This window comes from Pelobates fuscus, chromosome 6 (assembly GCF_036172605.1).
Source record: "Pelobates fuscus isolate aPelFus1 chromosome 6, aPelFus1.pri, whole genome shotgun sequence".
In the NCBI taxonomy this organism is placed as follows: Eukaryota; Metazoa; Chordata; class Amphibia; order Anura; family Pelobatidae; genus Pelobates; species Pelobates fuscus.
In genome coordinates, this window is record NC_086322.1 from 72,953,659 (window position 1) to 72,977,442 (window position 23,784).

General features: G+C 41.1%; 1 protein-coding gene across 1 annotated transcript in view; it reads left to right on the forward strand.

Annotated features, from left to right (window-relative positions):
* TBC1D19 (TBC1 domain family member 19) overlaps positions 1 to 23,784 on the forward strand; it is a 161,580-nt gene that overhangs the window by 79,778 nt on the left and 58,018 nt on the right. The window contains exons 12-13 of the mRNA XM_063459906.1: positions 3,715 to 3,789; positions 7,592 to 7,654. Coding sequence (XP_063315976.1) covers positions 3,715 to 3,789; positions 7,592 to 7,654 — 138 coding nt within the window. The remainder of the gene's footprint in view (positions 1 to 3,714; positions 3,790 to 7,591; positions 7,655 to 23,784) is intronic.

Below are 23,784 nucleotides of genomic sequence, written 5' to 3' on the forward strand. Positions count from 1 at the left end.
ACATCTTCTATCAGATATCGGACCAAGAAACTTCTCACTATAAGATCAAGGCCACAAGATGGTGCTTGTACCCACACAGACGCACACATTTTGATCTAGGAAAAAGCTACAAAAATTGTAAGTGTATCTCTCTTATCTACCTCACCACCAACAACAATAACATACTACACTATATTTTTTTTCCCCTCTTATTTTTTATATTGACTCATTAACATTTTTCAAATCTTTAACATTTTTCTGCATTTTATGATACATCTTTAGGAAAATGTACATACTGTCATGCTGAATTCTGGTAAAGTGCTACTCTCACAAATTTGAATGGGTTCATTTAGCAAAGACATGCTGTGTTTTAATTATGTTTTCCAATCAAAATTAAATATGTTAAATATTGTACATGTTTTGTTCTTGCACCGAATGCCTAGACTATACATTTCTGACATAAATTGATTCAATTTCCTGATAATGTAAACTAATAAGGTAAAAGGAAAACGTTTAGATCAGTCTTGATTCAAGAAATAAGAAGGTTATTTGATTAAAAAAAAAAGCAGTACAAACTGAAATAAAATTCCTTGTATTTTTGCATTTTTATGTATTTTTCTTCTCACGTTGCACCTTGATTTTTAGCTGTAACATTGGGGGTTACATATAAAGAGGCATTGTGAAATCAAAACAATCTAGAAGCATATTCAATAGTTTCCCAATTCCAAGTTTTCTAAGAAAGAAAAAGAATTGAGGTTGGCATGACACACCGTAATTTTAAGACATTTTAACAGTGTGTGGTTTTTCACAAACTGATAATGCACTCCTGAATAATCTTCCATATAACATTAATGAAAAGAAGCACTGCAGAAGCACACAGCCGGGTTTGAAGACTTCAGATTGTGACATTATATAAACTGTACAATTACCAGAACCAAAAGTGCACAGTTTGAATGTAGATTGCATACGATTCTTGTAGTGAGTTGTTCTTATGCAGCGTAAAAATATACTGCATAAGAGATATATAATTTAATAAAACAAAAATAGAGCCTTGCTAAATGCTCACATTTCAAGGCTACATAGTTCTCTCATGACAGTAATAATTCACCTTGCATAAGGATGTTCTCTTCTGCACCCAGTTTTACAACTGGCACAATTTGCCTTTTTGTTGCTCTGCTTTTTTTTCTGCAATCTTTGTCAAGTTTTTCTTCTTTCCTCATGGAATGCAAAATGGTATATCCATGTTATTTCTGTGGGTTCCCCACTTTGCATTTAATGGTTACTCCACTCTCCAGCACTACTGCTGCTTAAAGAAATGGTCATGGCACAAGGAATCTGTATATGTAGCATGTCTGCTAGAAACGCTGCACAAACAGATAATTTCAGATTTGGGTCTTGGTTTTATTGCACCCCCAGCGCACAATAATTAGGTAGTTGGGTGTTCCTTGCTGCCTAATATCAATTCTTTGCAAAATTTACAGCTGTCGTCATTGCGCACTGCGTGCTGATATAATTAGCTTCTTCTAATGATGTGCCCCAATTCACATCCCTCCCGTATTCCATCTCCTTCCAATTCTAATTACGCCTCTTTACATGAGTTTATATGTACCCCTCCCTATGTCCCCCCCCCCCAAGTCTATACCTTTGACATTCCGTGTTCTCTCCTTCCTTCTGCGTCTGGCTCTGATTGGTGCTTTTGAAACATTTAATGGGACCTTGACCCAGAAGATAATAAAGGCATTGATGACTGGGGAGGCATGGAAACGATTGGGGACCCGGCGTTAGGATTCTAGGTAAGCTTTATGGTATTTTCAAAGTTATTTAGGCAAAAAAAACAGAGCAGACCTAGAAAAATATACACACTAATGGATTTCAGGCAATTTTTTTTATAAGTGGAAAATGGAACTAGAATCACCCTTTAACCACTTGACTACATAGTTACATGTTCTACTTGTTGACAGTTCGTCTAATATAACATACTAGTTTGGACCTATTCTCGTTTTATAGTTTATCAAGAAGTGCAACAGATCAACAGATGACCAGTATGTCAATATTGTCTCTTTACAATGTATTTTTACTGTGATGTATTAAGATAATTAGCAGAAATTCATAAAACATGTTTTGTGCAATTAGGTGGTTCAACCTCTATATTTTTATATGCATCGCATACTGCTTTCTGAACTTCTTGTGGAAGCTCTCTTAAAGGGACACTGCACAAATACAAAATAAATATAAATCACTGTTTAGTAGATATTCCAGAAATGAAAACTTGCATGCATTTAATTATGCATTTTTTCATTGGAGTTATATCTAAAAACAGCTTGCAAAAATGACACATCTCTTGTCTGCTGCCTTTGTAAGCCCTCCTCTTCTAAGCTCGCCCAGACTTTCTGTGGGTGTCCAATCACAGTCTTCCCAATGCCGATCAATGAGAAGTCTTTGCAAGGCAGGTGCGCTGCACAACTGCTGCCTCTTGAGTTTAGTGCAACTAAACCAGGCAGTTACAGAACCTGTTGTCTGCTTGAAAAGCCAGGGGGTGTAACCAATATAATTAATACAAGTGTCAATTTCTATTGAAATCTGCACTTTTTACAAAATGGGAAAAAAGAGGACACACTCTTCACACATAATGCTTTCAGCAAGCTAAAGTGATTTAGGAGTCTGGAGTGTCCCATTAATTTAGGTCAGTTCCATCCCAGATTTTATTTTGCGCCATATCTGGGCAGTTATTGCATATTGTAATGATCAGCCTTTCACTGTAGGATGTGCAGGATGGTTGTAGGCACTGTTAAACAAATATGTGCTCTCCAATGGCTGTATTTTGGCTCCAGGTTTATGATGAGATTAGTTCTGTATGTGACGCCGCTCCACCTTTCTAGATAGAAAATGTACTGCATCTTTAGTTAAATATAATAAAAAAATCTGTTCTATCAGGAGACATCTCTTGTACTCTGCTAAGTCAATATGGCCTCTGAAAAAGCACCATGTGTCAATTTTACATCAGTGGTCATCAAACATGTTGCAGAAGACTGTTTTGATAAAAAAAAAAATTTTTTTTTTTTGGAGATATACAAAACTGTGTTATATACGTGGTTTGAGTGCGTTTCATTAAGTGGTCAGTGCAGTGATCCTAGTTGAAGAGTAAAAACATTTTACTAGATTAACAGCCCTTAGCACTCCCCCATTTTTCTTAATACATTCTATCCATTTCTTGTTTATTAATGATACCATTGAAGGGATAAACATTTGGTCCTTGTTTGTTTCACTATAATGATTCTTATGCTGTATTTTACAAAATGGGGCTATTGAATAAAACCATGTGCGTCCGTTGAGGTGTTTTCTTTAACTGTACTTTCACTTTTTAGGAGAATTTAAACTATTATGATGAAAATAACGCTTTCTGTGGTCTTTCTGATTTCATTCACTTCCCCCTCATCACATTATGTACATTTTTGCATTTCCATTTAGGCCATATCTCCTGTTTTGTAATACAAATATTTATAGTTACTTGGTATTCAGTAACAAAGTGTTTTGTTTGTATGTTTGATATACACCATAAATTACAATTCTCTCTATGCAGCGATTTTATAAAGGAAAAATAATGTTCCTTTAATCTGTGTAGCCTTAGGAATGTACTGAGGCTTCTAGTTATACAACCTGAATTAATTTAGCTTTATCTAGTAATATGCCTCTTTTAAACTAAAACCTCTGTGTTTTGTTCCTCTCATTTTTTAGGACATCTTGTACTATGAGCAGCTTAAATCAAATGTAATTCAGCATGACCTTTTATCTGACAACCTGATTTACAAGGTGAGTCATTTGTAATTTGTTGCTCTGTGCCAAAATTTAGAAAATATTTTTCACAGTACTTAACTCAGATCTGTTTTTACAGTTCAACGTGTTAAACAGTCACTCAGACACATAGAAATTGTAAAATGTCAAATTCATCTTCTTTTTTTTTTTGTAAACTTAAATTAACACTGTAGGCACCCAGACCACATCATCTCATTGAAGTGGTCTGAGTGTATGGTCCCTGTCCCCCTTAACCCTGCAATGTAAAACATTGCAGTTTCAGAGAAACTGCAATGTTTACATGCGGTGCTAAGACTGCCTCTAGTGGTTGTCTACCAGACAGCCACTAGAGGCACTTTCTACGGTTTCATGGCGTTTGACTGTTCATAAAGACATACTGTGTCTTAAAATCCCCCATAGTAAAGTATTGATGAAATGCTGTCCTATGGGTTTTCAACGCCCTTACTATTAGCTGTGTACTGAAATACTGTGTGAACTCATGTCTACCTTGAAATGTGTGTACTATCACTTCTGACTGTCCAAAAATAAAGAATAAAAAAAAAAATACTTTCCTATGTGAAAGGTCTAATGCGCACGTGGAGATCACTGCTAATGCTCATTATTTTCACCACTGGCGCTGATGTTGGAAACAGAGCCAGCACTGAGGGACCTCGGTGCTGGAATAAGGTACCGTATATACTCGAGTATAAGACGAGTTTTTCAGCACATTTTTTGTGCTGAAAAACTCCCACTCGTCTTATACTCGAGTGAGTGTCTGTATTATGGCAATTTTCATTGCCATAATACAGACTGGGGGGAGAGGGGGGCTGGCAGAGCTGTTACTTACCTTCACAGCAGCTCCTGTCAGCTCCCTTCTCTCTCCTCCGTCCGTGCAGCTCCCAGGTCGGCTACCGTGGCAACGCTCCGCGCGGCCGCGAGAGTTGCAGAGGAAGCCGACCTGGGAGCTGCACGGACGGAGGAGAGAGAAGGGAGCTGACAGGAGCTGCGGTGAAGGTAAGTTACAGCTTCCTGCCAGCCCCCCTCCTACAGCCCATCCACTGGACCACCAGGGAGTGAGAGCCCCCCTCCCTGGCCAGCTAACAGGCAGGGAGGGGGGACGAAAAAAAAAAAATAATAATAAAACTAATAAGAAAAAAAAAATATTAAAATAATAATAACAAAAAAAATTAATAATAAAATAAAAAAATAATCACCTAAAAAAAAAAAAAAAAAAATATTAAGATAATAATTAAATAATAATTAATAAAATGCCCAACCCCCACCAATGCTCTGCACACACACACACTGCACTCACACATACACACACATACACACACTGCATTCATACACACACTGCACTGCATTCATTATATACACACTGCATTCATACACACTGCACTCATACACACACACTGCACTGCATTCATTATACACACACTGCATACACACTGCACTCATACACACACTGCACTCACACATACACACTGCATTCATCATTCATTATATACACACTGCACTCATATACACACTGCACTCATATACACACTGCACTCATATACACACACTGCACTGCATTCATTATACACACTCATATACACTGCACTCATATACACACACTACACTCATACACACTGCATACACACACTGCACAGCATTCATTATATACACACTGCATTCATACACACTGCATTCATACACACTGCATTCATACACACACACACACTGCACTCATACATACACTGCACTCATACATACACTGCACTCATACACACACTGCACTCATACACACACTGCACTGCATTCATTATACACACACTGCACTCCATTCATTATATACACACTGCACTCATACACACTGCATACACACACACTGCATTCATATACACACTGCATTCATTATATACACACGCTGTAAATAAATATTCAGTTAATATAATTTTTTTAGGATCTAATTTTATTTAGAAATTTACCAGTAGCTGCTTCATTTCCCACCCTAGTCTTATACTCGAGTCAATACGTTTTCCCAATTTTGGGGGGTAAAATTAGGGGCCTCGGCTTATATTCGGGTCGGCTTATACTCGAGTATATACGGTAAGTGAGAAAATGATGTATTCCTGACGCTAAAGTGTTCCTTTAAAACTTCAATGGTTTGGAGAATGATGTATCCATGCGTTTACATATGATAAGCAAGAATATTTATTGCTGCCTCACTCTGGAGGTGAAATTGTCCTTAAAAGGCTTTAAACTCCTAATTGGCAAGCGGGTTGGTAGTAACATAATCTAATTGAGATGCTTCTTTTCAGCATCTTGGTTTTTAAAAAGGGTTTGATTTTGTGCTAAAACGATTTGATTTTGTGCTAATAAGATTTCTTAGTCTGCATTGAGGCTAGTGAAATGCTTGAATGGTAGGACACATCAATTGTTTTTAAACTTGTAGGTAGTATGATTCGGTGTGAGTGGGGAAAAATTCATGTATTTTCACAGTATATGAAAATGAAGGCAGCCTTATGTCTTACATATAAATATTTCAATCTGCTGTAATGGGGTCTATACAGTAGAAGGCATAACATAAATCTGCCTTTTTAATAATTATATTAACCTGGATTGTTCTAATTAGTACATATCAATTTTATGCCAAGAAGTGGATGAATTTGCACAAAATATGGATAAGATGAATCTAATTTTTTCATTTACTTGTATCACTGCATTTTTTCCAATTATTTCCACTTGCATGTTAGGGTCGGGGTATGGAATAAAAGAGATAACTTATCTTATAACTCTTCCTCCTAGCACTGCCATTTTCTGAACTTTAGCTCCTAACTGGCAAAAAGCTGTATCGCTTTGTGCATACTTCTCTGGAATACTCAATAGATTAGCATGCCAATTAGATGCTTGTTCACATCAACTGTTGTGACTGACAGCTGATGGTAAATGGCAAGGTGCAGCAAGTCAGAGCTGATTAAAGCCCTGCATTTTGCTGTATTTTTTTTTTTAACAAGTTACTGAGTACAGAAAAATAGTCCTTTCTACAATTAGTTTTTGTTTTCACTTATTTATATTCTTTATTTATGCTCAGACTCACTGATGTGAGAAAACAGTTATATAACAAGAACTATTAAAAGGATAGTACATCAGCATATAAACAAGAAATCATAAACCAAATAGGAAGAGTATACAGTATCGATGATGCCTGTGAGCTGAGGGTTTTATGAGTGTTAATAAAATCAGATTACTGGTCGCTTGTGTTAGCTCGCTAGTTGTCCTAGGAGCTGAGTCTAGCCATGTGTTTAAGATCGTATGAAGGCAAGGTCTGTCAAGAAACACTTTCTTAACGAGATGTATAGTGGCCAACTAGCTAGGGTGAAATTGCAAAACCACATCCGAACACATGTAGGCAAATTAGCCCCCCTATCGGCTGACGTTGGAGGCGGAGCTCGACGCAGTGTCGAGGAAAATCGTCGCTGGAAACTGGTAATTGAATAAAGGGTTATTTAACCATTTACATCGCCGGGGGAAGGCCACAGGGACAGAGGAACATGTTGGGATTGGGAATACATCTTTATATTCCTAATACTAAAAAGTTCCTTTAAGTGACAATTCCTAAGATCAGAGATCATAGAGATAATTGTGAGTTTTTTGCAATGTAGGGCAGCAGAGGAGATGTCTGATAACATTAATGTAAGTGAGTTCAACATAAATATCTCTGACTGAACATATGAAATATGTCTTGCTCTTGTTATTTTGCAATTTCTGTAAAAGCAATCACTACTCTAATTGCTGCTGTAAATAATATGATATATTGGTTCACTTTTTTAAACAGGATGTCAAGCTTACAGCAAACAATGATGACTATTATTTTGTATTCGAAGATTACCTTTACCAGGTATGTCTAAAACAAATGAGTTATAAATTGCACCAGCATTTAATGTTGAAATACCGAAATAAGCAGAACATTTAGATCCTGTCTATTTGACAAGCAAGCTCCAAACAAATGCAGGAATGTAAATGTATCTTTTAAGTGAAGAAAACACCTTTAAAAATTTAACTAAGCACAAAGTTTTCACAGTGTATACATGAAAGATACAAATAGGATAAAGGCTAATGATTTTTTGTTTTTAGGTGCTCTGCTATATTCTGAAAGGCGTTTTCTTCTCAAAGATACTTTGTTTTAATCTGGGTGTGGGTAAGGAGGTATCCCCACATGAGTGTTTTTGAGCTGATTGTTATTTATTATATTTGTTTTTAGCACTTTTTGTCACACTTCCTCTTAGAGAAAACTCTTTTTTGAAAGTGCAGCAATATGTGTACAACATCAGGTCAAGGGTAAAGGTTCGATTTCCTGCAGGTTGTAGCAATACTTAACCGATCCTTGAACCTCCAAATCGGCCACGCACACCGAATGTAATAACAATTTGCGTAGCCCGAATAACGGCGAGGAGAACGTTGCTCGCGTTTGTAGTGCATTCTTAAAGAGGCAAGAGTGCATCATGTCTCTTACGGCTTTAATTGATCCATGTCAGTTTGGCGTTCTTATTCACGTAGGTTTTGGGGTTACAGGATTGACATGGATCAATCAAATGGCACATAATGGTATTTTAACTCCTCTGTCCCCTATCGTATTTTCTGCTCTCAGTATATTTTGTTCATTGTTATTTTTCTGATATTGTCCTTGACTTAGTTCCTGACCCAGAATTTATCTGTAACCCTTTTCTATATTGTTTACCTGTTTTATTGATATACCGTGTCCCTGACTGCAGCTATTTCTCGTTTTCGCTGTCTCTCTGTTATCCTGGCCTAGGCTTGTATTTGACCATGTTTCTTCTCTATTATACAATAGGTCTGGTCATTCTAAGGCCTGGTAATATGTTTGTTTCAGTCTAGTGTGTTACTGCTAACCTAGACTATTTGTGTTGAGCTTACATCTCATGACACAGGTTCAGTCTGCCTTTTATCCTCTAAAGTCATTAAAATAGTACTAGCTGTTGAGTTCCCCTTGGGTTGGTGGAATATTTGAAGACTCATTATTAATTATCCTTATTCTGTAGAGAAAGACATTTCTAGATGAAATCCAATGGTAAAAACGTTTTCTAGAGAAAAAGGGAAATACACATTTCCTCGAAAGGAAGCACTTTTAGGAATATTTATGAACTAACTAATTTAACAAAGTCCTTTTGAGTGTGCTTTTTCTTGATAATAATACGTTGGTTGAGAAATATAATTCGTATAAAATCTGTGTATGCATATGTTTATGTATATTCTTATTAGACTGTTTGCTATGTCCTAAAATATGACATAAATTACGTTTGTATTCAACAACTTGCTGTTTCTTTATCACCTTGTCTCTCATACCTCACATAAAAGCACAACACTTTAACCTCGCCTTGGGGTTTAAAGAGTAATTCTCACTCTAATTTCTAAAGGTCAATAAGTCTACAGGAATATTCCATTGGTTTCTATAGTGACTCCATCACTTGTCACAGGATTACTTTTCATACACTGCTCCCTTTGTATCTGTGAGTTGAAAAATATATACTAATCTATCCCAGTCTATTCACTATGTAGGGGACAGGGTATCGGTCCCCCTGTCTGGCCAATAGCCAATGAATATGAGATGAGCGACCATATTTATCTAATTATTGCAAATAAAAGTGCTTGGACTTTGGTTTTATTGGTCTATAAATTTAATTTTAAACTATTCTGTTCATGGACCTCTTTAAACCAGCTAGCATCCTCCTGGGAGCTATGTCCCGCGGGATAGTCATCACAATTCTAGACTAACTTCTGCTGAGCAGACTTTGTCTGGCCATGAATTATCTCCTAATATTTAAACATATCTGATCATTTTACTGAACAGTGCCACTATTTAATTAATTCTTATTTGTTAGAATTTTTTCACATGCACTGTAACTCCAAAAATTGCAAGATTTCTGATTGATGTGGCTGGTCAAGTGGTTTTGTTCAGCTCTGTATATACATTTACTTTGATATTACCAAAGATGCTTTTTCATGTATGTTTAGACATGACACTCTCTCTCACAGTATTTGTCATGGGACTTCATTGTACCTCCTGTTGTAAACCACAGGTAGCCTGATTAGGTCATTGATGTCTTAGGACTGCTACACTCACACTGTTTGTATAAGGCTTGTTCATTGAAAGAAAAAAATGTTCTTAAAATATTAAACTAGGAAATTCTGATGTGATGCTTGTATGTTGTGTGTTTTCAAATAGTTTTTATTGTAATATATATAATATATATATGTATATATATATATATGTATATATTTTCAGAAAATTTTAATAACAGACATTAATAAAAGGAACAAAAAATAAGAAATGATCCCAAGGCACACCACGGTTTTGCACATAAAAAATAGTATTTATTCATGCATAGAAAATACAACAAGGGGCGTGGCCTGGCAGCGGAACGGAATGGCCGCATAAACCTTTAGCTCCTCCGACCAAGCCCGAAAACAGCTTACAATCCGCCGCCTCACCCCGTCATGGGAAAGCACTCTAAAGCAGGGAGTACCCCCAGACCCTCGGGGACCCGCCAAGCACAGATGCATGCCTCTATGCGGCAGTTCCTGGCCGCGACACCGGACCCGACCTCCCGGGTGGCCTCAGAGGCCTGCACGCAGTCTGAAGCCTCTACTCCCACCTCGCAATCCCCAGAGAGAGGAGACCACATGGCAGCCCCACCACCGGACTGGCTAAGCCTCCTGAAAGAACTACCCACCCGGGCAGACCTGGCGACCGCCAACACGGCCCTTCAGGCATCCATCAGGGCAGACCTTCAATTAATGAGGGAAGACATACAAGGTCTGGCGGACCGCATGGCCCAAATAGAGGCAGACCATGATAAATTGACAGAAGCACAAACCTCCCAGACAAAGACCCAAGCTATCCAAATGACTCAAATGCAGGCCATGGCACGACATATCGAGGACCTAGACAATAGGGGCCGCAGAAATAATATACGGATAAGGGGCCTACAAGAAGGGGAAGAGACCCCCGCGCAGCTAACGGGCCTGCTCACGACCATTTTTAATGGCCTCCTGGACCGCCCCGAAGGGACCCCCATAACATTCGTCAGGGCACACAGGGCGCTTAGACCCAGAGGCCCCGCCAAGGGATGTGATCTGCTGCCTGGAAGTCTATGCCCTGAAAGAAGAGATCCTGCACGAGGCCCGTAACAGAAGAGAAGTCACACACAACGGACAACAGCTTCAATTGTTTCCAGACCTTTGCTCTGCCACCTTGGGATATCGCAGAGCTCTGAAACCACTGACCAGAGCTCTGGCCAACCAGAACGTCAGGTACAGATGGACATTCCCGACAGGCCTTATTGCCAGTACTACCGGCGGCCCTCGACAGATCCGTACTGCACAAGATCTGAAAGATCTCACTGACGAACTCCATTTGCCCCCGCTACAGATGAACTGGCCGGACCCACTCGACTACTATAACGGCCCTCCGCCACCATTACGGGGACAGCCACAATCACAGCGCCGACAGAGGACCCGGACGGAAACTGCGAGACCGGCCGGAGCGATCCACTAGCCGCATCCAGAGACCATGAAGACGAAGAGGGGCCGGCGGAACACGTAACTATAACCGCAACCAACTAGGCCCTAAGCCACACAAACACACAGACATTACATAGGGACACTGTTCTTTGTGTTTTTGCTGCATTTCTGGGGTGGGGGGAGGGTGCAGGGGAACAAGCAGGGGACTTGATATGTACCAGGGACTCTTTTTGAAATGGGACTACCGGGGCCTGGACTGACCAATGGGGCATCTTGGCTGTTTGGGGAGGGGGATTTGGAGGGTGGAAGTAGAAGGGAGAGATGGTTTCCCCCCCCCCCCCCCTGAATTCGTAAACCGGAGAGGTCACCTCCATAACCTGAGCTACTAGGCCCCATATCCCTATTCTTGTCCTCTCCCCCCCCCCCCCTAGGGCCCCCACTACCCGGACTCATACCACAGTATACCGAGGGGATCCCCACCCGAGCCCCTAGAACAAAACCGCATAGTTTCCAGACCCCTGGGCCAGCATGGGGACGGGCGATGAGGGGCAATCGAAATACACAGACTACCCAAACCACCCTGGCCACGCAGACTAGGCCGGATACTCTAGTAGTACCGGGACACCCGAGGGAGGGGTCTCCCACACGATACTGACCGCTGAGGCTGGCAAGACAATCTCCTAGAGGGGCGAGGAAGGAGGACATAGGACAGGTAGAGGTTTCCCACACATAGTCCTCTGGAAGGACACACTCAAATACCACCTAGATCCCCGACCCCTAGACAGGGATCGACCTTTGGGGAAAAGGAGGAGACAGGTCACGCTCCCACCGGACAGGGGTGTACAGTTTACGGCAGGGGGACCCGACTGGACCGACTGGTACGGCCGAGTCGGCTCCCACCTAGCCCACACCTTTACCTTAGTAGGTTGTATAGTTAGATAAACAGTTAATTGTTCACGGTTTATTTTGTTGCCTTTGTGAGTGCGCAGCTCTCGTCCCGGGGACCCGGGAGGGAGAGGGGCAGCTGCAGGCTAACGCTGGTAGCGTAACCCTTCCCGTCACCCACGCCCTCTCATTCCCAACCACACCGACCCACCCCTTCCCACGAACAGACACCCCGGAGACGACATGACCTCGCACTCATACACCGCTCACAAGAGAGCGGAGATTAACCTCCTATCCATAAACGCAAAAGGCCTGAATGTGCCGGAAAAGCGTTCCACAGCGCTCCGACACTTTCACAGTCAAAGGGCACATGTTGTCCTAATCCAGGAGACACATTTTAAGGAGGGTCAAGCCCCTAAACTCACAGACCATAGATACACTCAATGCTTCCTCAGTAACAACCCGGAAGGGAAAACTAAAGGCACGGCGATTCTGATACACAAATCCCTACATTTCGACCTCACCGACGTCCTCAGTGACACACAGGGGCGCTACGTCTGTGTCAAGGGAATGGTGGCAGACCGACCCTACACGTTCGCGTGCCTCTACGCCCCCAACAGACGCCAACACCGTTTCTTAAGCTCCGTGACCAGAGCTATAACAAACTTCGCCACGGGTTGTCTGGTTATAGGGGGAGACTTGAACGTAGCCCTAAACCCACACCTAGACACGTCAACAGGCACCTCCTCAATACCCCGACACATACTGAAGGACATTGACAAAACCCTACACGTCCACCGACTAGTAGACTGCTGGAGAGCGACCCATCCAGGCGACCGTGACTACAGTTTCTACTCGACCCCCAATGGTACGTACTCAAGAATAGATTACTTTTTAATACCACACTACTATCTGACAGAAATCCGACGATCCGCAATAGGCACGGCTTCCTGGTCGGATCATGCCCCAGTCCAACTGACACTGACTTCCCCGCTATTCAGACCCACATGCAATAACTGGAGACTGAACGACTACCTTCTAAACGACCCAGTAGCCCAGACAGAAGCTAAAACACGACTGACACAATACTTCACGGAGAACGACACACCTGACACCACTCCCTTCTGCCTGTGGGAAGCCCACAAATGCGTGATAAGGGGACATTTTATAGCTAAAGGTGCTGCCCTTAAACGAGCAAAAACAGCCAGACTTACCACCCTACTGAATGACATACGCAAGTTAGAGGACACACACAAGCAATCCCACCTCCCATCAGACGGGGCGCAACTGACAGCCCTACGCAGGGAACTTTCCTCCCTCCTCAACACCAATTACCATAGAGCATACATTCACTCCAAAGCGTTTTTCCATACTAACGCCAACAAATGCGGAGCCCTCCTTGCCCGCATGATTGCCAAGAAGAGAACGACAGCATACATCCCCAAAATCAGGAACAAACAGGGTCACCTCCAGAACATGCCACGAGACATGGCCGACACCATACGGACCTATTACGCAGACTTATACTCACTAGAATCACACCTGACAGAGAGGGAACTAGCAGAGAAGAAAGCCCGCATAACACACTACCTACAATCACGCATAGGCACTAGTCTGACACAAGAGGCAAGCACGGAACTAGACGAACCAATCACACTACAAGAACTAACAGGGGCCCTTAAACAAACCAAACAGGGCAAGAGCCCAGGTCCGGACGGACTCCCGATTAGGTACTATAAATCTTTCTCTGAACTTCTTCTCCCACGCCTTTTGGCAGCCCTCAACGCGATCCGCGACGGGACCCACATTCCACCGCAGTCCCTGGCGGCGAACATCAGTTTAATCCCTAAGGAGGGGAAAGACCCTGAATCATGTGCCAGCTACCGGCCTATATCTCTGCTCAACTGCGATATTAAACTCTTTACCAAGATACTATCGCAGAGACTACAGGCCTACCTCCCGGACCTGATCCACGATGATCAAGTGGGTTTCACCCCACATCGGGAAGCGAGGGACAATACGACTAGGACACTTGCCCTGATCCACGCCGCTACAATCAGTGACACGGGCCTTCTTCTGCTCTCAACAGATGCAGAGAAGGCCTTTGACAGAATATCATGGGACTTTATGTTCCAAGTGCTAGAGCGGCTGGGGGTGGGCCCATTCATGATGTCCTGGATCAGAGCCATTTACTCCACGCCAACGGCGCGAGTATGCGTCAACGGAGCCTTCACCGACCCCTTCTCGATAACGAACGGGACTAGGCAGGGCTGCCCCCTCTCACCCCTCCTGTTTATACTAGCCCTAGAACCTTTCTTGACCTCAATCCGCAACAACCCTCTTATACCAGGTCTAGTAATAGGGAGGAAGCGGCACTCAGTAGCAGCGTACGCTGATGACTTACTATTCTTTGTCACCGAACCAGAAACCACAATGCCAGCAATACTACAGGAATTCGACGCGTACGGGGTACTGTCGAATTTCAAGATAAATTACTCTAAATCCACAATACTCAATATTTCAATCCCATCACGCACAGCCACAACCCTGAAGCGGGAACTCCCGTTCCAGTGGTCAGGCACCTCCCTGCGATACTTAGGGACGAACATCACGAGAGACCTCACCCAGCTCTACACATCTAATTTTCAACCGCTACTTGACATCTTCCGAAAGGACTTTCGGGACTGGGAGCAGGTGCGGCTCTCGTGGTTCGGGAGAATAGGGGTACTCAAGATGAACATCCTGCCACGGGTGCTGTACCTGTTCCAGGCGATCCCATGCGCCATCCCGGAGGCCTTTTTTACTTCCCTCAGGTCCATGGCCCTTAGATTCGCCTGGCACAAACTAAAAGCACGGATAAAACATGATACACTTACGCTACCGAAAGAGAAGGGTGGGCTAGCCTTCCCTGACTTCAAAAGATACTATTATGCCTCGCATATTCAACGAGTAGTAGAATGGACCAAAACAGGAGTGCCCAAACCCTGGAAAGACATAGAGTCGGTACAGATAGGCAGACCCATCTCGATCCTCCCCTGGCTAGACCACCCACAGGGCAGACGACTGGCGGCTCCACACCCCCTAATCAAAGCCACAATGCAGGTATGGCACAGGCTAGCCATACCACTGACACTCACCACCACGCCATCCCCACTACTTCCACTGACCCACAATGAGAACTTCCCTCCGGGGACGGAACCGAAGACGCTAACTAGACTCTTGAGACAAGAGACCCCGAGACTCCACCACGCGACCACCAGTGGACAACTTAAAACCCTCGAGGCAATGACAGGGAACACACGCAACTCATTTATGCTACAGTTTAGGTACCGCCAACTACACATGTTCACGCAAACACTATTCCATACACATAACGCCACCAGACCATTGACGGACTTCGAAGGCATCTGCATGGACCCCGATCCCCTGGCGAAGGGCATCTCCATTCTCTATGGTATGCTTATGCAACTGAGGAGAAGGCCACCCCCAAGTTTCATGGGAAAATGGGAAGCAGCACTTAACACCACCTTCACAACAGCCCAATGGGACAAGATGTGCACACTCACACTCCACTGCGCTCCGTCGAGTGGGACACAGGAGACAGCCTATAAAACATTGAGCCTATGGTACCGCACCCCGCTCCAAACACACACATACGACCCCACAACAGACGACACATGCTGGAGGTGCACAAGTCACACAGGGACCTACATCCACATATGGTGGGAATGCCCACTTATCCAACCCTATTGGGAACACATACACAAAATCATTCAGAGATTCACAGACACCCCACCACCGAAGGACCCTGCAGCACTCCTCCTCCACCACACCAAAACCAAAGCATCCGTATATAAGAAATCCCTCACGGTTCGAATCCTCAATGTGGCTAAAAGTCTGATTCCAGTATTCTGGAAAAAACAACACGCTCCCCCGATGGCAACCTGGTTCCAACGCATGGAGGAACTCAGAACGCTCGAGGAGCTCACCCTACAGGCAGAGGGGAAATCACAGACATACCAGACGATCTGGACCCATTGGATCCTAACGACCGGTAAACCAGACTTCCAAGACTTGATACGCTAAAAGTCACAAACACGGACGACACTCTTGACACACACCCAGAGACACGACCCCCCCCTCCCTCCTCCAACATACCTGACTCCCTGCTCCCCTGCCCCCCTCCCCCCCCCCCCTCCCCCCCCCGGGAACCGGGGGACGAGGACGCGTACACAAACTATGTAAAATGAATATGCTAGATTGCATAGGTAGACAGGGGTAAGCACGAGAAACTAGGTTCTTCAGGCAGAGGTTGATTACCAGGTGGGGAAAAGTACTGCGTATCAAACCAGTTTCGGGGGAGGCAGATACACTGAAGAGATACACTGAGCCCACATCGCAGAGAGATAACGGGGAAGGGGGACTGACTGAAGACGTGAGACAGGGACGACATCACGAGATACCTTTAGTCATCAGCCGATCCCGACAAACAGAAACCCCCCCCCGCCTCCCCCCCCCTCTACCCCCTCTCCTCCATATCATGAAGAGAGGGGCACCCACCCGTGAACCGGGAGGCCCCGGCTGCACATCCCTGAAATCCCCGAGTCAGCTACTACCATAATCACGGCAAATGTAAGGGGAAGCCGGAGACATGCCCTACCCTGTACCTATGCAAGCTAAAGGGACCTGCGAGTCCACTAATGTTGAAATAAGTACAGTTGATAGGGGTAATGCGTACCCTCAGTATATATGTTGCATATTCTTTACTAACTGGACCTGCGAGTCCAACAATGCTGAATCTTGACATCTCGGAAGGGGTCCACTATACCCCGGAATGTATATGCAATTGATACCCTGATACCGGGACCTGCGTGTCCACAATGTTATTTTCGTTTCATGAAACCATATGCAATTCTAAACTTTAAATAAAAAGATATTTACAAAAAAAAAAGAAAATACAACAAGATATCATTATAGCAGAGAGAAAGTGCATAGTATAGTGCTAAACCAGTATATAGTACCAAAACCACAATGTAAGTAAAGTGCTAAATGCAAAAACCCATTAAAAAAGGTATACAGACCAAGAGCAGGAGAAATGAAACCCCAACGTTTCGGCTGTGAAGCCTTCCTCTGGAGGACCTCTCACTGACTGACCTATATTTCCACCTAAATACCCTATAGGTGAAAACCAATTAACCGAAGAGCGATCAACTGCATAAAGGGAGTAACTTCCAAATTAATAAAAGGAACAAAAGGAGAACAGAAAAAACTTTTCACACTTCACTATTTTCCCGTTTGTTCCAGTGTTTAGCTTCTGAGTGACATGACTGTCTGTGAATGTTGGGATACAACTCCAGTTACTTCATAGGAGCATTCTACGCCTACCTTGTTGATGCACAATTTTAATTTTTTTTAGATATCCGTTCTCCCATCCATGTGTAGTCTTTATCCTATTGTAGGACCGGTGTTGAAAATGACCATGTAAAACTAGTAGTCATCATTTCAAATATGGAACCACTTGATCTGAAGAACCGCTTTGCAAAATAATTTCCAGAAACCTAAAAAGCTATAATCAACTAGTACAATTAACCGAATAAATTATATCCTACCAGAATTGTTAATGCAATATTTCCCACTGCAGTTGTCCTCCTATAATTTAACAACACATAAGGAAAGGTCTGCAGAGGGTCATTGCTATTTTTTTTACATCATTTAACATTTTAAACGTGTATGTTGCTACGTTTAGTACAAAAGAAAGTAATTTGTGAAAAATTACTAGTTCTTTGAAATCTGAACGTAAATTACGTTTTTGAGTTTCTTAATGATGAAGTTAATTGCTGTGTCAACATAAATGTCATGGGAGAAAATGACAATCCTCATTCTCCTTCTGCTGGATTAAAAGTACATTAGTCACACTTGTTGGGATCTATTTCGGTAGACAGAGGGCAATTTTAATGCAGCCAAAGAATGACCTTCTTTGTAGTTTCATATGTATGCATTATAAACGATTTTCTTTAAATTAACAAAAAAAGGTCAGTAGTTATCGAAGTCAGAAATTTTATGAAATTATTCATTATTAAGAGTAGAATGGAAGCACATTGGGCATCTGTCATTTACACACACAGTATGCTGTCTTCAGACAACCAATGATGTCTCTGTGCTGTTCAAGTCCTCACCGGAGGAGGATCAAGCTGCAGGGAGAAATTTGCTTTATGTCTTTAATTTGTCATCAATGGTTACTTCAACCAAAACAGTGTTTTATTGGAACACTGTTTTATCTTGGTATAATACTTTACAGTTTAAGTAGAAAAAAAGAGTCCAACACAGTCCACATCTCATTAGAGTGATCCTTTGTTTATGGTGTCAGAAAAATGCGTGACCTGGTTTGATTACGGCTGTGTGTGGTGAAACATCACCTATTTATCTGACACCATAAATAAAGGATCACCTTATCGGTTATGTGCTGGACTCTTCCTTCTTCTACGGTTGCGTTTGTCATAGGCTTATGCCCGTGTACTCAGTGTGGATCTGATCCTCATTATCTGGTATTTGTAGCCCTTTAAATTTCATGAAAGCAGGTTGAATGCAGTACTTAAACTATGTTTTTAATACATGTCAGAAATCAGTTTGGAATGCCCATGTAGCAATTAAAACTAAAAAGTTAATTGTTTAGTTTTTAATTATAAGTATCAGTTATTCATGCAGAGGCCCAACATCGGAGGATACACCATTCACAAATTGCTGACATTTCTAATTGCACATGAGCAGCAACTTTAAAAGGTTACTCCAAGAGTCATGAATGCTTCACTGTTTTGAAATGGTGATGGTGCCTGGTGTCAGTGCAGCAGTTCACTATGAACTGCTACATATACAGAAACATACAGAGGTTTAACGCCGCAACTGGCAGCATCATTAGCCTTGCTGGTAGGCTTCATCCTCTGTGCCACCCAAATCCTCATCTCAGCCCTCCCCCCTCCAGCAAAGGAGAGTTCCATCAATGGAGGAGCAGCAGGCTTTTTTGTTGTTGTTTTTTTTTTCTCTCTCTCTCTCTCTCTCTCTAGTTTCCACGTTTGGACCATGCCATTAAGGGTTGCTCTGACCAAAAACAGTGTTTTATTAAAATACTGGTGTTTGGTTACAGCAAACCTTTAATATACCGAATCGTGAAAAAAAAGTAGATTCTTAAAAAATATTGTCCTTTAAGAGACAGATAGATTTTGTTTCTTTTTCATGTGTGTACATATATATTTTCTGAGCAATAAACCCCACTCAAAAAGACCTTTGGTTTTTCTTTTATTAAAGCTGGGAAATAAATCAACACAATATAACCGAAATCCATTGTTTCTTCCAGCTGTCCATGTTGAGTGGTGTTTAGAGGCACTTCATTCTGAAAGAGAATGTACTGTTCTTGTCTACTTGCGATATCCAAGTCTAAACTCTGAGTCACAGTATTTGGTCGTTATTTATGCAATAGTAGAAACAGCAGGCTTACAGCCATCACTTCTCAGTTGTCTTCCATTATAGCCTAGGGCAGCGGGTCTCCACATTCAAAGACTAGCACGCAATTCCCTCTGTTCACACTACTCAAAGCTCACATACAAATGACAAAAACTGTTTAGCCAGTCAGTGTAATTCCTCTGAAACTCTGCATTCAAGAGACGCACAGCTCCACCACGCAACATTTATTATCCCTCTTAACCATGCCGTCCAACTAGGCAATTCTATATAAATTGGACACATTGGTATATTTTTCTGGATAAGTCTTTGCAGTGGAAGAAACAGTAATTGAATGTCAGGGGAATAAAGGAAATCTTAATTTGTTGCATGATGCAGAGAGAGTTTCTTCATTTTTTTTAATATAATACTGCAGTAAAATTCTAGATGTGTAGCTAGATGTATGGTGTAATGCACTTTCATAAGTATTCATATTCATGTGCGTTTTTTGTAATTATTTTATTTGTTTATAGGCTTTGTTTTATGAACACTGTTTGCTTGTTTTCTATATAACTTGGAATTCATTACACTTAAAAATTGTGACACCATTTAAATATTTAATCATGAAGCCCAACACAATAGTAACAGTTTGTTTCCAGTGTGTCTCTTTTTGTATGAACTCTCAAATCTTGATTGAACGTTTGTATTTGTTATGACGAAAAAAAGTCAGTCCTTCTTCCTCAAACTGCAAAGTAAACTTAGTGATCCCCAAATATCACTTAATACACAAAAACGTGACACACAATACAGATAGATTATATATGCAATATGCTAATTAATCTAAAACCATTGGAAACAAACACATAAACATATTAATTTCCATTGAGATAAAAAAATTTGTTGCCCTCTAAAATGTAACTAACAAGAAAAGTCACTTTTAATGCTCAGTAATCTGGTACCTCTATATTGATATACGTAGCTTCTGTTTTTCCCAGCACCAACTGCACACAGAATAAAAAGCATAAATGTAATTTTTATCTGTAACAAGTACTGCTTTAAAAACACAGAGAAAAAATATAAAGCCGCATTTTAAATAGAGGCTTCACTCAATATAGTCATCTAAATGTTTTCTTACTATTTCATCCTTCCTGGTAGGATGATTGTGTGCACCAGAGCATTGTATGTGTGCACCAGTGGTCGTTAACAAATAGCCAGTTTTTGTTTTTGTTTATTTGTTAGTGAGTGCCAGTAAGAGTCCGGAATATAAATAATGTTTGTGCTCCTATATTTCCAATTATTCTTATCTTATGCTTCTTCTTACAGACTTGCATATACATGCCACCATTCTAAGCAGATAATAAAAACATCTTAGACTAGTAATTGCCTTCTATATTATATCATATTTTTTACAGAATAGTAAAATGCTTTAAAACATAATCAAGTTACAATTTATAGCCCAATTGTTATATCCAGCAATAAAACCTTTGTTATACTGAAAAAGCTAACTAAACAATGGAAAGGGGAAAATGCTATTTAATTAAATATGGTAGAAAAATGCAATCTTTTTCTACGAGAGAGCTGAAAAGGAAAGAAAAAAAACCTGAAAGGTACTTGAAATTACATTAGTTTTTATGCACAGCATATATGTTTTCACTTATTATATTATTTTATTCTAACTACTTTGTTTAGAGTTGCCTGGGGCTATGCTTTCTGTTTACGGTGGCTTATAACTAAAGCACTTTGTAAAAATCCCCTATCGATAAAATAAAATCAGGAGTTTTGTTTCCTTCCTTGCCAACCAAGATCCATCCAACTTGTGTGTACAGTGACAGTCTCTAAATAAACTTAGAGCAGCCCCACTGCTTTTATTAGCTTATTAAGCAAGTCCACTCCCTCTATGTGATAACTGAATCTGCAGGTGCTGGCTAAAGCATACCTTTCAACATTGGGAGGTAGGAAACCAGGAAAGGGAGTGGGATGGCCTATGCGGGCTTGCCCGTGATGGTGCTTATGTCACTGTCCCTGCCCAAAATATGTAGTCCAATGTGGAAAGGGTCAGGGACAGCCAATGAAGTAACTTGTAAGCCTGGTATGAGTTCATAGCAAGCTGATGGAGAACCTCACCGGTTAGTCCCACTCAGGGCATTCCATGCATAGGGTGCTGCTGAAGTGCTATGTGCATCCTCCTAGTGCCCTGACTCTATTTAGCACAGGACAAGTGTATGTAATGATGTGCTCGTGTTGCACTTGGATGGTCCCTGTTGTCTTCATATGTGGGACTCCAGTAAACCTACATTGGATGGTTAGGAGGTATGGCTAAAGTACATATTTTATAAACTCACCATGTTCTGGGGGTTATTGAATAAGAAATAAGCACATCGTATGAGAGGCTTGGAGGAGCTTGAGAAGGCTATACTTGGTTGTGGGGGAGGGGGTATTGTGAGCCTATTTATGGGGTATTGAATATAAAAAGAAAAGGTGTGGAAATTATCAAAACCATTAAGAATTTTTTTATTAATATCAAAAATCAATATTTTGGCACTGTATTGCCTTGATTGGTTTAAAGCTAAGAGTTACTCACTATTTAACCTCTTATAGACCCTGAAGCACTTTTGTTAGTGAGTTATCGTTCACACATTAGTCACCACTGGTCATACAAATATAATTTGTGACAAATAACATGTAAACTGCATGACAATATTTGGTATAACAATAGGCATAAAATATGACAAAATTATCACACAGTAACCACAACAAAGATAATTTCTAAATCACTTTGAGAGTGGTAAAATAGCAGTTCACTCAGAAATCATCTACCAGTAGGGGTCAGCTTATTCCGCAAGTAACAGTACAGATATTCATACATATGAATAATCAATAGGCTATTAGTAATAGTATTCAATAATGTCAAAATTAATTTCCACCAATTTATCACTTCTAGAACTGACATTGTATCAACATAGATGAGAAAATATAATAGCAATGCTAAGGGAATTCAGTATTAAACCATCATAGACATAGGAGCACAAATATAATTAACAGATCAGCAGTTCAGATTAGATCACAGAGACAATTTGACTATTTCTCCATCATCCAGTGACCACAAAAGTCTTAAGCCTTAAAATTGCTTTACTACAGTATTTAACAACTAAGGTTGCAACTCACTGCAATTTCTTAGTATCTGGTAACAACATCAAGACCTATCCCTCAATTATTGAAGATGTGCCTAATATATCTGGATAATAGCCTGATATGCTATTCTTGGAAAATTACCAATAAATCAATATTATTACTAATCTCAGCTGCAGTCTGAAATCCTGAATTATATTATTCCCTTTAGCTAATTATGGTTCCAAATGTTAAAATCTGATCCGCATCATCCAGGTATATTTTGTGTTTAGTAATACTTTAAGCCAGTTATATTTACCAATTTTCTTTGTAGAAGTTCTTCTGATGTAGTGGATGTATAATCCAATGGATGTATGAGTGTGAGATAAGAGTGTTTAAAGATAGATTGGATAACAAAGCTAGAGTTGCATAGTTACATAGTTACATAGCTGAAAAGAGACTTGCGTCCATCAAGTTCAGCCTTCCTCACATTTGTTTTTTGCTGTTGATCCAAAAGAAGGCAAAACAAACAGTTTGAAGCACAATTTTGCAACAAGCTAGGAAAAAAAATATTTCTTGACCCCAGAATGGCAGTCAGATTTATCCTTGGATCAAGCAGTTATTACCCTACATTGAAAGATTATATCCTTGAATATTCTGTTTTTGCAAGTATGCATCCAGTAGCTGTTTGAACATCTGTATGGACTCTGATAAAACCACCTCTTCAGGCAGAGAATTCCACATCCTGATTGTTCTTACAGTAAAAAAACCTTTCCTTTGCCTTAGATGAAATCTTCTTTCTTCCAGTCTAAACTCATGGCCTCGTGTCCTATGTAAAGTCCGGTTTGTGAATAGATTTCCACACAATGGTTTGTATTTGTATAATGTTATCATATCCCCTCTCAGGTGACGTTTTTCTAAACTAAATAGGTTTAAATTTGTTAACCTTTCTTCATAGCTGATATGTTCCATTCCTTTTATTAATTTTGTATCCCGCCTCTGCACTTTTTCTAGTGCCATAATATCCTTCTTTAGAACAGGTGCCCAAAATTGCACAGC